Below are 16,906 nucleotides of genomic sequence, written 5' to 3'. Positions count from 1 at the left end.
GCCCCGTGCACAGTTCCAGCCTCTGTGTTGCTGGGAACGACTACACCGGGACCCCGTGCACAGTTCCCGACTCTGTGTCGCTGGGACAGACCACACTGGGTGCCCTGTGCCCAGTTCCTGTCCCTGGGTCCGACCAACCGGGAGCCCCGTGCCCAGTTCCTGTCCCTGTGTCCGACCAACCGGGAGCCTCGTGCCCAGTCCCTGTCTTTGGGTCCGTCCAACCGAGAACCCCGTGCCCAGTTCCTGTCCCTGGGTCCGAATACACCGGTAGCCCCGTACACAGTTACCGTCTCTGTGTCGCTGGGACCGACCATACCAGGAGCCACGTGCCCAGTTCCTGTCCCTGGGTCCGACCAATCGGGATCCTTGTGCGCAGTCCCTGTCGCTGGGTTCGTCCAACCAGGAACCCCATGCCCAGTTCCTGTCCGTGGGTCCGACCAATCGGGAGCCTCGTGCCCAGTCCCTGTCCTTGGGTCCGTCCAACCGAGAACACCGTGCCCAGTTCCTGTCCCTGGGTCCGACTACACCGGTTGCCCCGTGCACAGTTACCGTCTCTGTGTTGCTGGGACCGACCACACCGGGAGCCACGTGCCCAGTTCCTGTCCCTGGGTCCGACCAACCGGGATCCTTGTGCGCAGTCCCTGTCCCTGGGTTCGTCCAACCGGGAACCCCGTGCCCAGTCCTTGTCCCTGGGTCCGACTACACCGGTAGCACCGTGCATAGTTACTGTCTCTGTGTCGCTGGGACCGACCACACCGGGAGCCCCATGCCCATTTACTGTCCCTGGGTCCGACCATCCGGTAGCCCCGTGCCCATTTCCTGTCCCTTGCTCTGACCAACCGGGAGCCCCGTGCCCAGTTCCTGTCCCTGGGTCCGACTACACCGGTAGCCCCGTGCATAGTTACCGTCTCTGTGTCGCTGGGACCGACCATACCGGGAGCCCCATGCCCATTTACTGTCCCTGGGTCCGACCATCCGGGAGACCCGTGCCCAGTTCCTGTCCCTGGGTCCGACCTTACCGGGAGCCCAGTGCACAGTTCCTGTCCCTGGGTCCGACTGCAACGGGAACCCCGTGCCCAGTTCCTGTCCCTGGGTCCGAATGCACCGTGAGCCCCGTGCACAGTTCCCATCTTTGTGTCGTTCGGACCTACCACACCCGGAGCCCCGTGCCCAGTTCCTATCCCTGGGTCCGCCCAACCGGGAGCCCCATGCCCAGTTCCTGTCTCTGGGTCCGACCAACCGGGAGTCCCGTGCCCAGTTCTTGTCCCTGGGTCCGAGCATGCGTGAGCTCCGTGCCCAGTTCCTGTCTCTGGGTCCGGCCAACTGGGAGCCTCGTGCCCCGTCGCTGTCCTTAGGTCCATCTCACCGAGAACCCCGTACCCAGTTCCTGTCCCTGGGTCCGACTGCACCGGTAGCCCCGTGCACAGTTACCGTGTCTGTGTCGCTGGGACCGACCACACCGAGAGCCACGTGCCCAGTTCCTGTCCCTGGGTCCGACCAACCGGGTGCCCTGTGCCCAGTTCCTGTCCCTGGGTCCGACCAACCGGGAGCCCCGTGCCCATTTACTGTCCCTGGGTCCGAACATCCGGGATCCCCGTGCCCAGTTCCTGTCTCTGGGTCCGACCAACCGGGAGTCCCGTGCCCAGTTCTTGTCCCTGGGTCCGAGCATGCGTGAGCTCCGTGCCCAGTTCCTGTCTCTGGGTCCGGCCAACCGGGAGCCCCGTGCCCAGTTCCTGTCCCTGGGTCCGACCAACCGGGATCCTTGTGCGCAGTCTCTGTCCCTGGGTTCGTCCAACCCGGAACCCCGTGCCCAGTTCCTGTCCCTGGGTCCGACTACACCGGTAGCCCTGTGCACAGTTCCCATCTCTGGGTCCGACCAACTGGGAGCTTCGTGCCTCGTGCCCCGTCGCTGTCCTGAGGTCCGTCTCACCGAGAACCCCGTACCCAGTTCCTGTCCCTGGGTCCGACTGCACCGGTAGCCCCGTTCACAGTTACCGTGTCTGTGTCGCTGGGACCGACCACACCGGGAGCCACGTGCCCAGTTCCTGTCCCTGGGTCCGCCCAACCGGGAGCCCCATGCCCAGTTCATGTCTCTGGGTCCGACCAACCGGGAGCCCCGTGCCCAGTTCTTGTACCTGGGTCCGAGCATGCGGGAGCTCCGTGCCCAGTTCCTGTCTCTGGGTCCGACCAACCGGGAGCCCAGTGCCCAGTTCCTGTCCCTGGGTCCGACCAACCGGGATCCTCGTGCGCAGTCTCTGTCCCTGGGTTCGTCCAACCGGGAACTCCGTGCCCAGTTCCTGTCCCTGGGTCCGACTACACCGGTAGCCCTGTGCACAGTTCCCGTCTCTGGGTCCGACCAACTGGGAGCCTCGTGCCCCGTCGCTGTCCTTAGGTCCGTCTCACCGAGAACCCCGTACCCAGTTCCTGTCCCTGGGTCCGACTGCACCGGTAGCCCCGTGCACAGTTACCGTGTCTGTGTCGCTGGGACCGACCACACCGAGAGCCACGTGCCCAGTTCCTGTCCCTGGGTCCGACCAACCGGGAGCCCCGTGCCCAGTTCCCGTCCCTGGGTCCGACCTCACCGGGAGCCCCGTGCACAGTTCCTGTCCCTGGGTCCGACCATCCGGGAGCCCCGTGCCCAGTTCATGTCCCTGGGTCCGACCAACCGGGAGCCCCGTGTTCAGTTCCTGTCCCTGGGTCCGACCAACCAGGAGCCCCGTGCCCAGTTCCTGTCCCTGGGTCCGACTAAACCGGGAGCCCCGTGCACAGTCCCCGCCTCTGTGTTGCTGTGAGCGACTGCAACGGGAGCCCCGTGCACAGTTCAAGCCTCTGTGTTGCTGGGAACGACTACACCGGGACCCCGTGCACAGTTCCCGACTCTGTGTCGCTGGGACAGACCACACTGGGTGCCCCGTGCCCAGTTCCTGCCCCTGCGTCCGACCAACTGGTAGCCCCGTGCCCAGTTCCCATCTCTGGGTCCGACCAACTGGGAGCTTCGTGCCTCGTGCCCCGTCGCTGTCCTGAGGTCCGTCTCACCGAGAACCCCGTACCCAGTTCCTGTCCCTGGGTCCGACTGCACCGGTAGCCCCGTTCACAGTTACCGTGTCTGTGTCGCTGGGACCGACCACACCGGGAGCCACGTGCCCAGTTCCTGTCCCTGGGTCCGCCCAACCGGGAGCCCCATGCCCAGTTCCTGTCTCTGGGTCCGACCAACCGGGAGCCCCGTGCCCAGTTCTTGTACCTGGGTCCGAGCATGCGGGAGCTCCGCGCCCAGTTCCTGTCTCTGGGTCCGACCAACCGGGAGCCCAGTGCCCAGTTCCTGTCCCTGGGTCCGACCAACCGGGATCCTCGTGCGCAGTCTCTGTCCATGGGTTCGTCCAACCGGGAACTCCGTGCCCAGTTCCTGTCCCTGGGTCCGACTACACCGGTAGCCCTGTGCACAGTTCCCGTCTCTGGGTCCGACCAACTGGGAGCCTCGTGCCCCGTCGCTGTCCTTAGGTCCGTCTCACCGAGAACCCCGTACCCAGTTCCTGTCCCTGGGTCCGACTGCACCGGTAGCCCCGTGCACAGTTACCGTGTCTGTGTCGCTGGGACCGACCACACCGAGAGCCACGTGCCCAGTTCCTGTCCCTGGGTCCGACCAACCGGGTGCCCTGTGCCCAGTTCCTGTCCCTGGGTCCGACCAACCGGGAGCCCCGTGCCCAGTTCCCGTCCCTGGGTCCGACCTCACCGGGAGCCCCGTGCACAGTTCCTGTCCCTGGGTCCGACCATCCGGGAGCCCCGTGCCCAGTTCATGTCCCTGGGTCCGACCAACCGGGAGCCCCGTGTTCAGTTCCTGTCCCTGGGTCCGACCAACCAGGAGCCCCGTGCCCAGTTCCTGTCCCTGGGTCCGACTAAACCGGGAGCCCCGTGCACAGTCCCCGCCTCTGTGTTGCTGTGAGCGACTGCAACGGGAGCCCCGTGCACAGTTCAAGCCTCTGTGTTGCTGGGAACGACTACACCGGGACCCCGTGCACAGTTCCCGACTCTGTGTCGCTGGGACAGACCACACTGGGTGCCCCGTGCCCAGTTCCTGCCCCTGCGTCCGACCAACTGGTAGCCCCGTGCCCAGTTCCTGTCCCTGGGTCCGACCAACCGGGAGCCCCGTGCCCAGTTCCTGTCCCTGTGTCCGACCAACCGGGAGCCTCGTGCCCAGTCCCTGTCCTTGGGTCCGTCCAACCGAGAACCCCGTGCCCAGTTCCTGTCCCTGGGTCCGAATACACCGGTAGCCCCGTACACAGTTACCGTCTCTGTGTCGCTGGGACCGACCATACCAGGAGCCACGTGCCCAGTTCCTGTCCCTGGGTCCGACCAACCGGGAGCACCGTGCCCAGTTCCTGTCCCTGGGTCCGACCTCACCGGGAGCCCCGTGCACAGTTCCTGTCCCTGGGTCCGACTGCAACGGGAACCCCGTGCCCAGTTGCTGTCCCTGGGTTTGAATGAACCGTGAGTCCCGTGCACAGTTCCCATCTTTGTGTCGTTGGGACCTACCACACCCGGAGCCCCGTGCCCAGTTCCTATCCCTGGGTCCGCCCAACCGGGAGCCCCATGCCCAGTTCCTGTCTCTGGGTCCGACCAACCGGGAGCCCCGTGCCCAGTTCTTGTCCCTGGGTCCGAGCATGCGGGAGCTCCGTGCCCAGTTCCTGTCTCTGGGTCCGACCAACCGGGAGCCCAGTGCCCAGTTCCTGTCCCTGGGTCCGACCAACCGGGATCCTCGTGCGCAGTCTCTGTCCCTGGGTTCGTCCAACCGGGAACTCCGTGACCAGTTCCTGTCCCTGGGTCCGACTACACCGGTAGCCCTGTGCACAGTTCCCGTCTCTGGGTCCGACCAACTGGGAGCCTCGTGCCCCGTCGCTGTCCTTCGGTCCGTCTCACCGAGAACCCCGTACCCAGTTCCTGTCCCTGGGTCCGACTGCACCGGTAGCCCCGTGCACAGTTACCGTGTCTGTGTCGCTGGGACCGACCACACCGAGAGCCACGTGCCCAGTTCCTGTCCCTGGGTCCGATCAACCGGGTGCCCTGTGCCCAGTTCCTGTCCCTGGGTCCGACCAACCGGGAGCCCCGTGCCCATTTACTGTCCCTGGGTCCGAACATCCGGGATCCCCGTGCCCAGTTCCTGTCCCTTGCTCCGACCAAGCGGGAGCACCGTGCCCAGTTCCTGTCTCTGTGTCCGACCATCCGGGAACCCGTGCCCAGTTTCCGTCTCTGATGCTGGGAGCGACTACATCGGGAGCCCCGTGCCCAGTTCCCGTCTCTATTACTGGGAGCGACTACACCGGGAGCCCCGTGCCCAGTTCCCGTCCCTGGGTCCAACCTCACCGGGAGCCCCGTGCACAGTTCCTGTCCCTGGGTCCGACCATCCGGGAGCCCCGTGCCCAGTTCATGTCCCTGGGTCCGACCAACCGGGAGCCCCGTGCCCAGTTCCTGTCCCTGTGTCCGACCAACCGGGAGCCTCGTGCCCAGTCCCTGTCCTTGGGTCCGTCCAACCGAGAACCCCGTGCCCAGTTCCTGTCCCTGGGTCCGAATACACCGGTAGCCCCGTACACAGTTACCGTCTCTGTGTCGCTGGGACCGACCATACCAGGAGCCACGTGCCCAGTTCCTGTCCCTGGGTCCGACCAATCGGGATCCTTGTGCGCAGTCCCTGTCGCTGGGTTCGTCCAACCAGGAACCCCATGCCCAGTTCCTGTCCGTGGGTCCGACCAATCGGGTGCCTCGTGCCCAGTCCCTGTCCTTGGGTCCGTCCAACCGAGAACACCATGCCCAGTTCCTGTCCCTGGGTCCGACTACACCGGTTGCCCCGTGCACAGTTACCGTCTCTGTGTTGCTGGGACCGACCACACCGGGAGCCACGTGCCCAGTTCCTGTCCCTGGGTCCGACCAACCGGGATCCTTGTGCGCAGTCCCTGTCCCTGGGTTCGTCCAACCGGGAACCCCGTGCCCAGTTCTTGTCCCTGGGTCTGACTACACCGGTAGCCCCGTGCATAGTTACTGTCTCTGTGTCGCTGGGACCGACCACACCGGGAGCCCCATGCCCATTTACTGTCCCTGGGTCCGACCATCCGGTAGCCCCGTGCCCATTTCCTGTCCCTTGCTCTGACCAACTGGGAGCCCTGTGCCCAGTTCCTGTCCCTGGGTCCGAGCATGCGGGAGCTCCGTGCCCAGTTCCTGTCTCTGGGTCCGACCAACCGGGAGCCCAGTGCCCAGTTCCTGTCCCTGGGTCCGACCAACCGGGATCCTCGTGCGCAGTCTCTGTCCCTGGGTTCGTCCAACCGGGAACTCCGTGCCCAGTTCCTGTCCCTGGGTCCGACTACACCGGTAGCCCTGTGCACAGTTCCCGTCTCTGGGTCCGACCAACTGGGAGCCTCGTGCCCCGTCGCTGTCCTTCGGTCCGTCTCACCGAGAACCCCGTACCCCGTTCCTGTCCCTGGGTCCGACTGCACCGGTAGCCCCGTGCACAGTTAGCGTGTCTGTGTCGCTGGGACCGACCACACCGAGAGCCACGTGCCCAGTTCCTGTCCCTGGGTCCGATCAACCGGGTGCCCTGTGCCCAGTTCCTGTCCCTGGGTCCGACCAACCGGGAGCCCCGTGCCCATTTACTGTCCCTGGGTCCGAACATCCGGGATCCCCGTGCCCAGTTCCTGTCCCTTGCTCCGACCAAGCGGGAGCACCGTGCCCAGTTCCTGTCTCTGTGTCCGACCATCCGGGAACCCGTGCCCAGTTTCCGTCTCTGATGCTGGGAGCGACTACATCGGGAGCCCCGTGCCCAGTTCCCGTCTCTATTACTGGGAGCGACTACACCGGGAGCCCCGTGCCCAGTTCCCGTCCCTGGGTCCGACCTCACCGGGAGCCCCGTGCACAGTTCCTGTCCCTGGGTCCGACCATCCGGGAGCCCCGTGCCCAGTTCATGTCCCTGGGTCCGACCAACCGGGAGCCCCGTGCCCAGTTCCTGTCCCTGTGTCCGACCAACTGGGAGCCTCGTGCCCAGTCCCTGTCCTTGGGTCCGTCCAACCGAGAACCCCGTGCCCAGTTCCTGTCCCTGGGTCCGAATACACCGGTAGCCCCGTACACAGTTACCGTCTCTGTGTCGCTGGGACCGACCATACCAGGAGCCACGTGCCCAGTTCCTGTCCCTGGGTCCGACCAATCGGGATCCTTGTGCGCAGTCCCTGTCGCTGGGTTCGTCCAACCAGGAACCCCATGCCCAGTTCCTGTCCGTGGGTCCGACCAATCGGGAGCCTCGTGCCCAGTCCCTGTCCTTGGGTCCGTCCAACCGAGAACACCGTGCCCAGTTCCTGTCCCTGGGTCCGAATACACCGGTTGCCCCGTGCACAGTTCTTGTCCCTGGGTCCGAGCATGCGGGAGCTCCGTGCCCAGTTCCTGTCTCTGGGTCCGGCCAACCGGGATCCTTGTGCGCAGTCCCTGTCCCTGGGTTCGTCCAACCGGGAACCCCGTGCCCAGTTCTTGTCCCTGGGTCCGACTACACCGGTAGCCCCGTGCATAGTTACTGTCTCTGTGTCGCTGGGACCGACCACACCGGGAGCCCCATGCCCATTTACTGTCCCTGGGTCCGACCATCCGGTAGCCCCGTGCCCATTTCCTGTCCCTTGCTCTGACCAACTGGGAGCCCCGTGCCCAGTTCCTGTCCCTGGGTCCGACTACACCGGTAGCCCCGTGCATAGTTACCGTCTCTGTGTCGCTGGGACCGACCATACCGGGAGCCCCATGCCCATTTACTGTCCCTGGGTCCGACCATCCGGGAGACCCGTGCCCAGTTCCTGTCCCTGGGTCCGACCTTACCAGGAGCCCCGTGCACAGTTCCTGTCCCTGGGTCCGACTGCAACGGGAACCCCGTGCCCAGTTCCTGTCCCTGGGTCCGAATGCACCGTGAGCCCCGTGCACAGTTCCCATCTTTATGTCGTTGGGACCTACCACACCCGGAGCCCCGTGCCCAGTTCCTATCCCTGGGTCCGCCAAACCGGGAGCCCCATGCCCAGTTCCTGTCTCTGGGTCCGACCAACCGGGAGCCCCGTGCCCAGTTCTTGTCCCTGGGTCCGAGCATGCGGGAGCTCCGTGCCCAGTTCCTGTCTCTGGGTCCGGCCAACCGGGAGCCCCGTGCCCAGTTCCTGTCCCTGGGTCCGACCAACCGGGATCCTTGTGCGCAGTCTCTGTCCCTGGGTTCGTCCAACCCGGAACCCCGTGCCCAGTTCCTGTCCCTGTCTCCGACTACACCGGTAGCCCTGTGCACAGTTCCCATCTCTGGGTCCGACCAACTGGGAGCTTCGTGCCTCGTGCCCCGTCGCTGTCCTTAGGTCCGTCTCACCGAGAACCCCGTACCCAGTTCCTGTCCCTGGGTCCGACTGCAACGGTAGCCCCGTTCACAGTTACCGTGTCTGTGTCGCTGGGACCGACCACACCGGGAGCCACGTGCCCAGTTCCTGTCCCTGGGTCCGGCCAACCGGGTGCCCCGTGCCCAGTTCCTGTCCCTGGGTCCAACCAACCTAGAGCCCCGTGCCCAGTTCCTGTCCCTGGGTCCAACCAACCGGGACCCCGGGCCCAGTTCTTGTCCCTGGGTCCGAGCATGCGGTAGCTCCGTGCCCAGTTCCTGTCTCTGGGTCCGGCCAACCGGGAGCCCCGTGCCCAGTTCCTGTCCCTGGGTCCGACCAACCGGGATCCTCATGCGCAGTCTCTGTCCCTGGGTTCGTCCAACCGGGAACCCCGTGCCCAGTTCCTGTCCCTGGGTCCGACGACACCGGTAGCCCTGTGCACAGTTCCCATCTCTGGGTCCGACCAACTGGGAGCTTCGTGCCTCGTGCCCCTTCGCTGTCCTTAGGTCCGTCTAACCGAGAACCCCGTGCCCAGTTCCTGTCCCTGGGTCCGACTACACCGGTAGCCCCGTGCACAGTTACCGTCTCTGTGTCGCTGGGACCGACCACAATGGGAGCCACGTGCCCAGTTCCTGTCCCTGTGTTAGTCCAACTGGGAACACCGTGCCCAGTTCCTGTCCCTGGGTCCGACCATCCGGGATCCTCGTGCGCAGTCCCTGTCCCTGGGTTAGTCCAACTGGGAACCCCGTGCCCATTTACTGTCCCTGGGTCCGACCATCCGGTAGCCCCGTGCCCATTTCCTGTCCCTTGCTCTGACCAACTGGGAGCCCTGTGCCCAGTTCCTGTCCCTGGGTCCGAGCATGCGGGAGCTCCGTGCCCAGTTCCTGTCTCTGGGTCCGACCAACCGGGAGCCCAGTGCCCAGTTCCTGTCCCTGGGTCCGACCAACCGGGATCCTCGTGCGCAGTCTCTGTCCCTGGGTTCGTCCAACCGGGAACTCCGTGCCCAGTTCCTGTCCCTGGGTCCGACTACACCGGTAGCCCTGTGCACAGTTCCCGTCTCTGGGTCCGACCAACTGGGAGCCTCGTGCCCCGTCGCTGTCCTTCGGTCCGTCTCACCGAGAACCCCGTACCCCGTTCCTGTCCCTGGGTCCAACTGCACCGGTAGCCCCGTGCACAGTTAGCGTGTCTGTGTCGCTGGGACCGACCACACCGAGAGCCACGTGCCCAGTTCCTGTCCCTGGGTCCGATCAACCGGGTGCCCTGTGCCCAGTTCCTGTCCCTGGGTCCGACCAACCGGGAGCCCCGTGCCCATTTACTGTCCCTGGGTCCGAACATCCGGGATCCCCGTGCCCAGTTCCTGTCCCTTGCTCCGACCAAGCGGGAGCACCGTGCCCAGTTCCTGTCTCTGTGTCCGACCATCCGGGAACCCGTGCCCAGTTTCCGTCTCTGATGCTGGGAGCGACTACATCGGGAGCCCCGTGCCCAGTTCCCGTCTCTATTACTGGGAGCGACTACACCGGGAGCCCCGTGCCCAGTTCCCGTCCCTGGGTCCGACCTCACCGGGAGCCCCGTGCACAGTTCCTGTCCCTGGGTCCGACCATCCGGGAGCCCCGTGCCCAGTTCATGTCCCTGGGTCCGACCAACCGGGAGCCCCGTGCCCAGTTCCTGTCCCTGTGTCCGACCAACTGGGAGCCTCGTGCCCAGTCCCTGTCCTTGGGTCCGTCCAACCGAGAACCCCGTGCCCAGTTCCTGTCCCTGGGTCCGAATACACCGGTAGCCCCGTACACAGTTACCGTCTCTGTGTCGCTGGGACCGACCATACCAGGAGCCACGTGCCCAGTTCCTGTCCCTGGGTCCGACCAATCGGGATCCTTGTGCGCAGTCCCTGTCGCTGGGTTCGTCCAACCAGGAACCCCATGCCCAGTTCCTGTCCGTGGGTCCGACCAATCGGGAGCCTCGTGCCCAGTCCCTGTCCTTGGGTCCGTCCAACCGAGAACACCGTGCCCAGTTCCTGTCCCTGGGTCCGAATACACCGGTTGCCCCGTGCACAGTTCTTGTCCCTGGGTCCGAGCATGCGGGAGCTCCGTGCCCAGTTCCTGTCTCTGGGTCCGGCCAACCGGGATCCTTGTGCGCAGTCCCTGTCCCTGGGTTCGTCCAACCGGGAACCCCGTGCCCAGTTCTTGTCCCTGGGTCCGACTACACCGGTAGCCCCGTGCATAGTTACTGTCTCTGTGTCGCTGGGACCGACCACACCGGGAGCCCCATGCCCATTTACTGTCCCTGGGTCCGACCATCCGGTAGCCCCGTGCCCATTTCCTGTCCCTTGCTCTGACCAACTGGGAGCCCCGTGCCCAGTTCCTGTCCCTGGGTCCGACTACACCGGTAGCCCCGTGCATAGTTACCGTCTCTGTGTCGCTGGGACCGACCATACCGGGAGCCCCATGCCCATTTACTGTCCCTGGGTCCGACCATCCGGGAGACCCGTGCCCAGTTCCTGTCCCTGGGTCCGACCTTACCAGGAGCCCCGTGCACAGTTCCTGTCCCTGGGTCCGACTGCAACGGGAACCCCGTGCCCAGTTCCTGTCCCTGGGTCCGAATGCACCGTGAGCCCCGTGCACAGTTCCCATCTTTATGTCGTTGGGACCTACCACACCCGGAGCCCCGTGCCCAGTTCCTATCCCTGGGTCCGCCAAACCGGGAGCCCCATGCCCAGTTCCTGTCTCTGGGTCCGACCAACCGGGAGCCCCGTGCCCAGTTCTTGTCCCTGGGTCCGAGCATGCGGGAGCTCCGTGCCCAGTTCCTGTCTCTGGGTCCGGCCAACCGGGAGCCCCGTGCCCAGTTCCTGTCCCTGGGTCCGACCAACCGGGATCCTTGTGCGCAGTCTCTGTCCCTGGGTTCGTCCAACCCGGAACCCCGTGCCCAGTTCCTGTCCCTGTCTCCGACTACACCGGTAGCCCTGTGCACAGTTCCCATCTCTGGGTCCGACCAACTGGGAGCTTCGTGCCTCGTGCCCCGTCGCTGTCCTTAGGTCCGTCTCACCGAGAACCCCGTACCCAGTTCCTGTCCCTGGGTCCGACTGCAACGGTAGCCCCGTTCACAGTTACCGTGTCTGTGTCGCTGGGACCGACCACACCGGGAGCCACGTGCCCAGTTCCTGTCCCTGGGTCCGGCCAACCGGGTGCCCCGTGCCCAGTTCCTGTCCCTGGGTCCAACCAACCTGGAGCCCCGTGCCCAGTTCCTGTCCCTGGGTCCAACCAACCGGGACCCCGGGCCCAGTTCTTGTCCCTGGGTCCGAGCATGCGGTAGCTCCGTGCCCAGTTCCTGTCTCTGGGTCCGGCCAACCGGGAGCCCCGTGCCCAGTTCCTGTCCCTGGGTCCGACCAACCGGGATCCTCATGCGCAGTCTCTGTCCCTGGGTTCGTCCAACCGGGAACCCCGTGCCCAGTTCCTGTCCCTGGGTCCGACGACACCGGTAGCCCTGTGCACAGTTCCCATCTCTGGGTCCGACCAACTGGGAGCTTCGTGCCTCGTGCCCCTTCGCTGTCCTTAGGTCCGTCTAACCGAGAACCCCGTGCCCAGTTCCTGTCCCTGGGTCCGACTACACCGGTAGCCCCGTGCACAGTTACCGTCTCTGTGTCGCTGGGACCGACCACAATGGGAGCCACGTGCCCAGTTCCTGTCCCTGTGTTAGTCCAACTGGGAACACCGTGCCCAGTTCCTGTCCCTGGGTCCGACCATCCGGGATCCTCGTGCGCAGTCCCTGTCCCTGGGTTAGTCCAACTGGGAACCCCGTGCCCAGTTCCTGTTCCTGGGTCCGACTACACCGGTAGCCCCGTGCATAGTTACCGTCTCTGTGTCGCTGGGACCGAACACAACGGGAGCCCCGTGCCCATTTACTGTCCCTGGGTCCGACCATCCGGGAACCCGTGCCCAGTTTCCGTCTCTGATGCTGGGAGCGACTACACCGGGAGCCCCGTGCCCAGTTCCCGTCTCTATTACTGGGAGCGACTACACCGGGAGCCCCGTGCCCAGTTCCTGTCCCTGGGTCCGACCTCACCGGGAGCCCCGTGCACAGTTCCTGTCCCTGGGTCCGACCATCCGGGAGCCCCGTGCCCAACCGGGAGCCCCGTGCCCAGTTCATGTCCCTGGGTCCGACAAACCGGGAGCCCCGTGTTCAGTTCCTGTCCCTGGGTCCGACCAACCAGGAGTCCCGTGCCCAGTTCCTGTCCCTTGGTCCGACTACACCGGGAGCCCCGTGCACAGTCCCCGCCTCTGTGTTGCTGTGAGCGACTACACCGGGAGCCCCGTGCACAGTTCCAGCCTCTGTGTTGCTGGGAACGACTACACCGGGGCCCCGTGCACAGTTCCCGACTCTGTGTCGCTGGGACAGACCACACTAGGTGCCCCGTGCCCACTTCCTGTCCCTGGGTCCGACCAACTGGGAGCCCTGTGCCCAGTTCCTGTCCCTGGGTCCGACCAAGCGGGAGCCCCGTGCCCAGTTCCTGTCCCTGGGTCCGACCTCACCGGGAGCCCCGTGCACAGTTCCTGTCCCTGGGTCCGACTGCAACGGGAACCCCGTGCCCTGTTGCTGTCCCTGGGTCTTAATGCACCGTGAGTCCCGTGCATAGTTCCCATCTTTGTGTCGTTGGGACCTACCACACCCGGAGCCCCGTGCCCAGTTCCTATCCCTGGGTCCGCCCAACCGGGAACCCCATGCCCAGTTCCTGTCTCTGGGTCCGACCAACCGGGAGCCCCGTGCCCAGTTCTTGTCCCTGGGTCCGAGCATGCGGGAGCTCCGTGCCCAGTTCCTGTCTCTGGGTCCGACCAACCGGGAGCCCAGTGCCCAGTTCCTGTCCCTGGGTCCGACCAACCGGGATCCTCGTGCGCAGTCTCTGTCCCTGGGTTCGTCCAACCGGGAACTCCGTGCCCAGTTCCTGTCCCTGGGTCCGACTACACCGGTAGCCCTGTGCACAGTTCCCGTCTCTGGGTCCGACCAACTGGGTGCCTCGTGCCGCGTCCCTGTCCTTAGGTCCGTCTCACCGAGAACCCCGTACCCAGTTCCTGTCCCTGGGACCGACTGCACCGGTAGCCCCGTGCACAGTTACCGTGTCTGTGTCGCTGGGACCGACCACACCGAGAGCCACGTGCCCAGTTCCTGTCCCTGGGTCCGACCAACCGGGAGCCCCGTGCCCAGTTCCTGTCCCTGGGTCCGACCTCACCGGGAGCCCCGTGCACAGTTCCTGTCCCTGGGTCCGACTGCAACGGGAACCCCGTGCCCAGTTGCTGTCCCTGGGTTTGAATGCACCGTGAGTCCCGTGCACAGTTCCCATCTTTGTGTCGTTGGGACCTACCACACCCGGAGCCCCGTGCCCAGTTCCTATCCCTGGGTCCGCCCAACCGGGAGCCCCATGCCCAGTTCCTGTCCCTGGGTCCGACCAACCGGGTGCCCTGTGCCCAGTTCCTGTCCCTGGGTCCGACCAACCGGGAGCCCCGTGCCCATTTACTGTCCCTGGGTCCGAACATCCGGGATCCCCGTGCCCAGTTCCTGTCTCTGGGTCCGACCAACCGGGAGCCCAGTGCCCAGTTCCTGTCCCTGGGTCCGACCAACCGGGATCCTCGTGCGCAGTCTCTGTCCCTGGGTTCGTCCAACCGGGAACTCCGTGCCCAGTTCCTGTCCCTGGGTCCGACTACACCGGTAGCCCTGTGCACAGTTCCCGTCTCTGGGTCCGACCAACTGGGAGCCTCGTGCCCCGTCGCTGTCCTTAGGTCCGTCTCACCGAGAACCCCGTACCCAGTTCCTGTCCCTGGGTCCGACTGCACCGGTAGCCCCGTGCACAGTTACCGTGTCTGTGTCGCTGGGACCGACCACACCGAGAGCCACGTGCCCAGTTCCTGTCCCTGGGTCCGACCAACCGGGTGCCCTGTGCCCAGTTCCTGTCCCTGGGTCCGACCAACCGGGAGCCCCGTGCCCATTTACTGTCCCTGGGTCCGAACATCCGGGATCCCCGTGCCCAGTTCCTGTCCCTTGCTCCGACCAAGCGGGAGCACCGTGCCCAGTTCCTGTCTCTGTGTCCGACCATCCGGGAACCCGTGCCCAGTTTCCGTCTCTGATGCTGGGAGCGACTACATCGGGAGCCCCGTGCCCAGTTCCCGTCTCTATTACTGGGAGCGACTACACCGGGAGCCCCGTGCACAGTTCCCGTCCCTGGGTCCGACCTCACCGGGAGCCCCGTGCACAGTTCCTGTCCCTGGGTCCGACCATCCGGGAGCCCCGTGCCTAGTTCATGTCCCTGGGTCCGACCAACCGGGAGCCCCGTGTTCAGTTCCTGTCCCTGGGTCCGACTACACCGGGAGCCCCGTGCACAGTCCCCGCCTCTGTGTTGCTGTGAGCGACTACAACGGGAGCCCCGTGCACAGTTCCAGCCTCTGTGTTGCTGGGAACGACTACACCGGGACCCCGTGCACAGTTCCCGACTCTGTGTCGCTGGGACAGACCACACTGGGTGCCCCGTGCCCAGTTCCTGTCCCTGCGTCCGACCAACTGGGAGCCCCGTGCCCAGTTCCTGTCCCTGGGTCCGACCAACCGGGAGCCCCGTGCCCAGTTCCTGTCCCTGTGTCCGACCAACCGGGAGCCTCGTGCCCAGTCCCTGTCCTTGGGTCCGTCCAACCGAGAACCCCGTGCCCAGTTCCTGTCCCTGGGTCCGAATACACCGGTAGCCCCGTACACAGTTACCGTCTCTGTGTCGCTGGGACCGACCATACCAGGAGCCACGTGCCCAGTTCCTGTCCCTGGGTCCGACCAATCGGGATCCTTGTGCGCAGTCCCTGTCGCTGGGTTCGTCCAACCAGGAACCCCATGCCCAGTTCCTGTCCGTGGGTCCGACCAATCGGGAGCCTCGTGCCCAGTCCATGTCCTTGGGTCCGTCCAACCGAGAACACCGTGCCCAGTTCCTGTCCCTGGGTCCGACTACACCGGTTGCCCTGTGCACAGTTACCGTCTCTGTGTTGCTGGGACCGACCACACCGGGAGCCACGTGCCCAGTTCCTGTCCCTGGGTCCGACCAACCGGGATCCTTGTGCGCAGTCCCTGTCCCTGGGTTCGTCCAACCGGGAACCCCGTGCCCAGTTCTTGTCCCTGGGTCCGACTACACCGGTAGCCCCGTGCATAGTTACTGTCTCTGTGTCGCTGGGACCGACCACACCGGGAGCCCCATGCCCATTTACTGTCCCTGGGTCCGACCATCCGGTAGCCCCGTGCCCATTTCCTGTCCCTTGCTCTGACCAACCGGGAGCCCCGTGCCCAGTTCCTGTCCCTGGGTCCGACTACACCGGTAGCCCCGTGCATAGTTACCGTCTCTGTGTCGCTGGGACCGACCATACCGGGAGCCCCATGCCCATTTACTGTCCCTGGGTCCGACCATCCGGGAGACCCGTGCCCAGTTCCTGTCCCTGGGTCCGACCTTACCAGGAGCCCCGTGCACAGTTCCTGTCCCTGGGTCCGACTGCAACGGGAACCCCGTGCCCAGTTCCTGTCCCTGGGTCCGAATGCACCGTGAGCCCCGTGCACAGTTCCCATCTTTGTGTCGTTGGGACCTACCACACCCGGAGCCCCGTGCCCAGTTCCTATCCCTGGGTCCGCCAAACCGGGAGCCCCATGCCCAGTTCCTGTCTCTGGGTCCGACCAACCGGGAGCCCCGTGCCCAGTTCTTGTCCCTGGGTCCGAGCATGCGGGAGCTCCGTGCCCAGTTCCTGTCTCTGGGTCCGGCCAACCGGGAGCCCCGTGCCCAGTTCCTGTCCCTGGGTCCGACCAACCGGGATCCTTGTGCGCAGTCTCTGTCCCTGGGTTCGTCCAACCCGGAACCCCGTGCCCAGTTCCTGTCCCTGTGTCCGACTACACCGGTAGCCCTGTGCACAGTTCCCATCTCTGGGTCCGAGCAACTGGGAGCTTCGTGCCTCGTGCCCCGTTCCTGTCCTTAGGTCCGTCTCACCGAGAACCCCGTACCCAGTTCCTGTCCCTGGGTCCGACTGCAACGGTAGCCCCGTTCACAGTTACCGTGTCTGTGTCGCTGGGACCGACCACACCGGGAGCCACGTGCCCAGTTCCTGTCCCTGGGTCCGGCCAACCGGGTGCCCCGTGCCCAGTTCCTGTCCCTGGGTCCGACCAACCTGGAGCCCCGTGCCCAGTTCCTGTCCCTGGGTCCAACCAACCGGGACCCCGGGCCCAGTTCTTGTCCCTGGGTCCGAGCATGCGGTAGCTCCGTGCCCAGTTCCTGTCTCTGGGTCCGGCCAACCGGGAGCCCCGTGCCCAGTTCCTGTCCCTGGGTCCGACCAACCGGGATCCTCATGCGCAGTCTCTGTCCCTGGGTTCGTCCAACCGGGAACCCCGTGCCCAGTTCCTGTCCCTGGGTCCGACGACACCGGAAGCCCTGTGCACAGTTCCCATCTCTGGGTCCGACCAACTGGGAGCTTCGTGCCTCGTGCCCCGTCGCTGTCCTTAGGTCCGTCTAACCGAGAACCCCGTGCCCAGTTCCTGTCCCTGGG

General features: G+C 65.5%; 1 protein-coding gene across 1 annotated transcript in view; it reads right to left on the bottom strand.

Moving 5' to 3' along the window:
• The window catches only part of LOC138746633 (uncharacterized), a 36,947-nt gene extending 20,334 nt beyond the window's left edge, over positions 1-16,613 (bottom strand). Inside the window, exons 1-9 of the mRNA XM_069904921.1 lie at positions 16,532-16,613; positions 16,354-16,474; positions 12,885-13,053; positions 11,406-11,693; positions 8,377-8,650; positions 4,399-4,562; positions 4,047-4,162; positions 2,879-3,020; positions 957-1,089 (exon numbers count right to left, since the gene is read on the bottom strand). Of these exons, the coding sequence (XP_069761022.1) occupies positions 957-1,089; positions 2,879-3,020; positions 4,047-4,162; positions 4,399-4,562; positions 8,377-8,650; positions 11,406-11,693; positions 12,885-13,053; positions 16,354-16,474; positions 16,532-16,613 (1,489 nt within the window). The remainder of the gene's footprint in view (positions 1-956; positions 1,090-2,878; positions 3,021-4,046; positions 4,163-4,398; positions 4,563-8,376; positions 8,651-11,405; positions 11,694-12,884; positions 13,054-16,353; positions 16,475-16,531) is intronic.
• Positions 16,614-16,906: the final 293 nt, after the last annotated feature.

The sequence above is a fragment of the Narcine bancroftii genome, chromosome 12, assembly GCF_036971445.1.
Source record: "Narcine bancroftii isolate sNarBan1 chromosome 12, sNarBan1.hap1, whole genome shotgun sequence".
Taxonomy (NCBI): domain Eukaryota; kingdom Metazoa; phylum Chordata; class Chondrichthyes; order Torpediniformes; family Narcinidae; genus Narcine; species Narcine bancroftii.
Note: the sequence above shows the minus strand (reverse complement) of the source record. Positions and strands in the feature narration are given on the sequence as shown.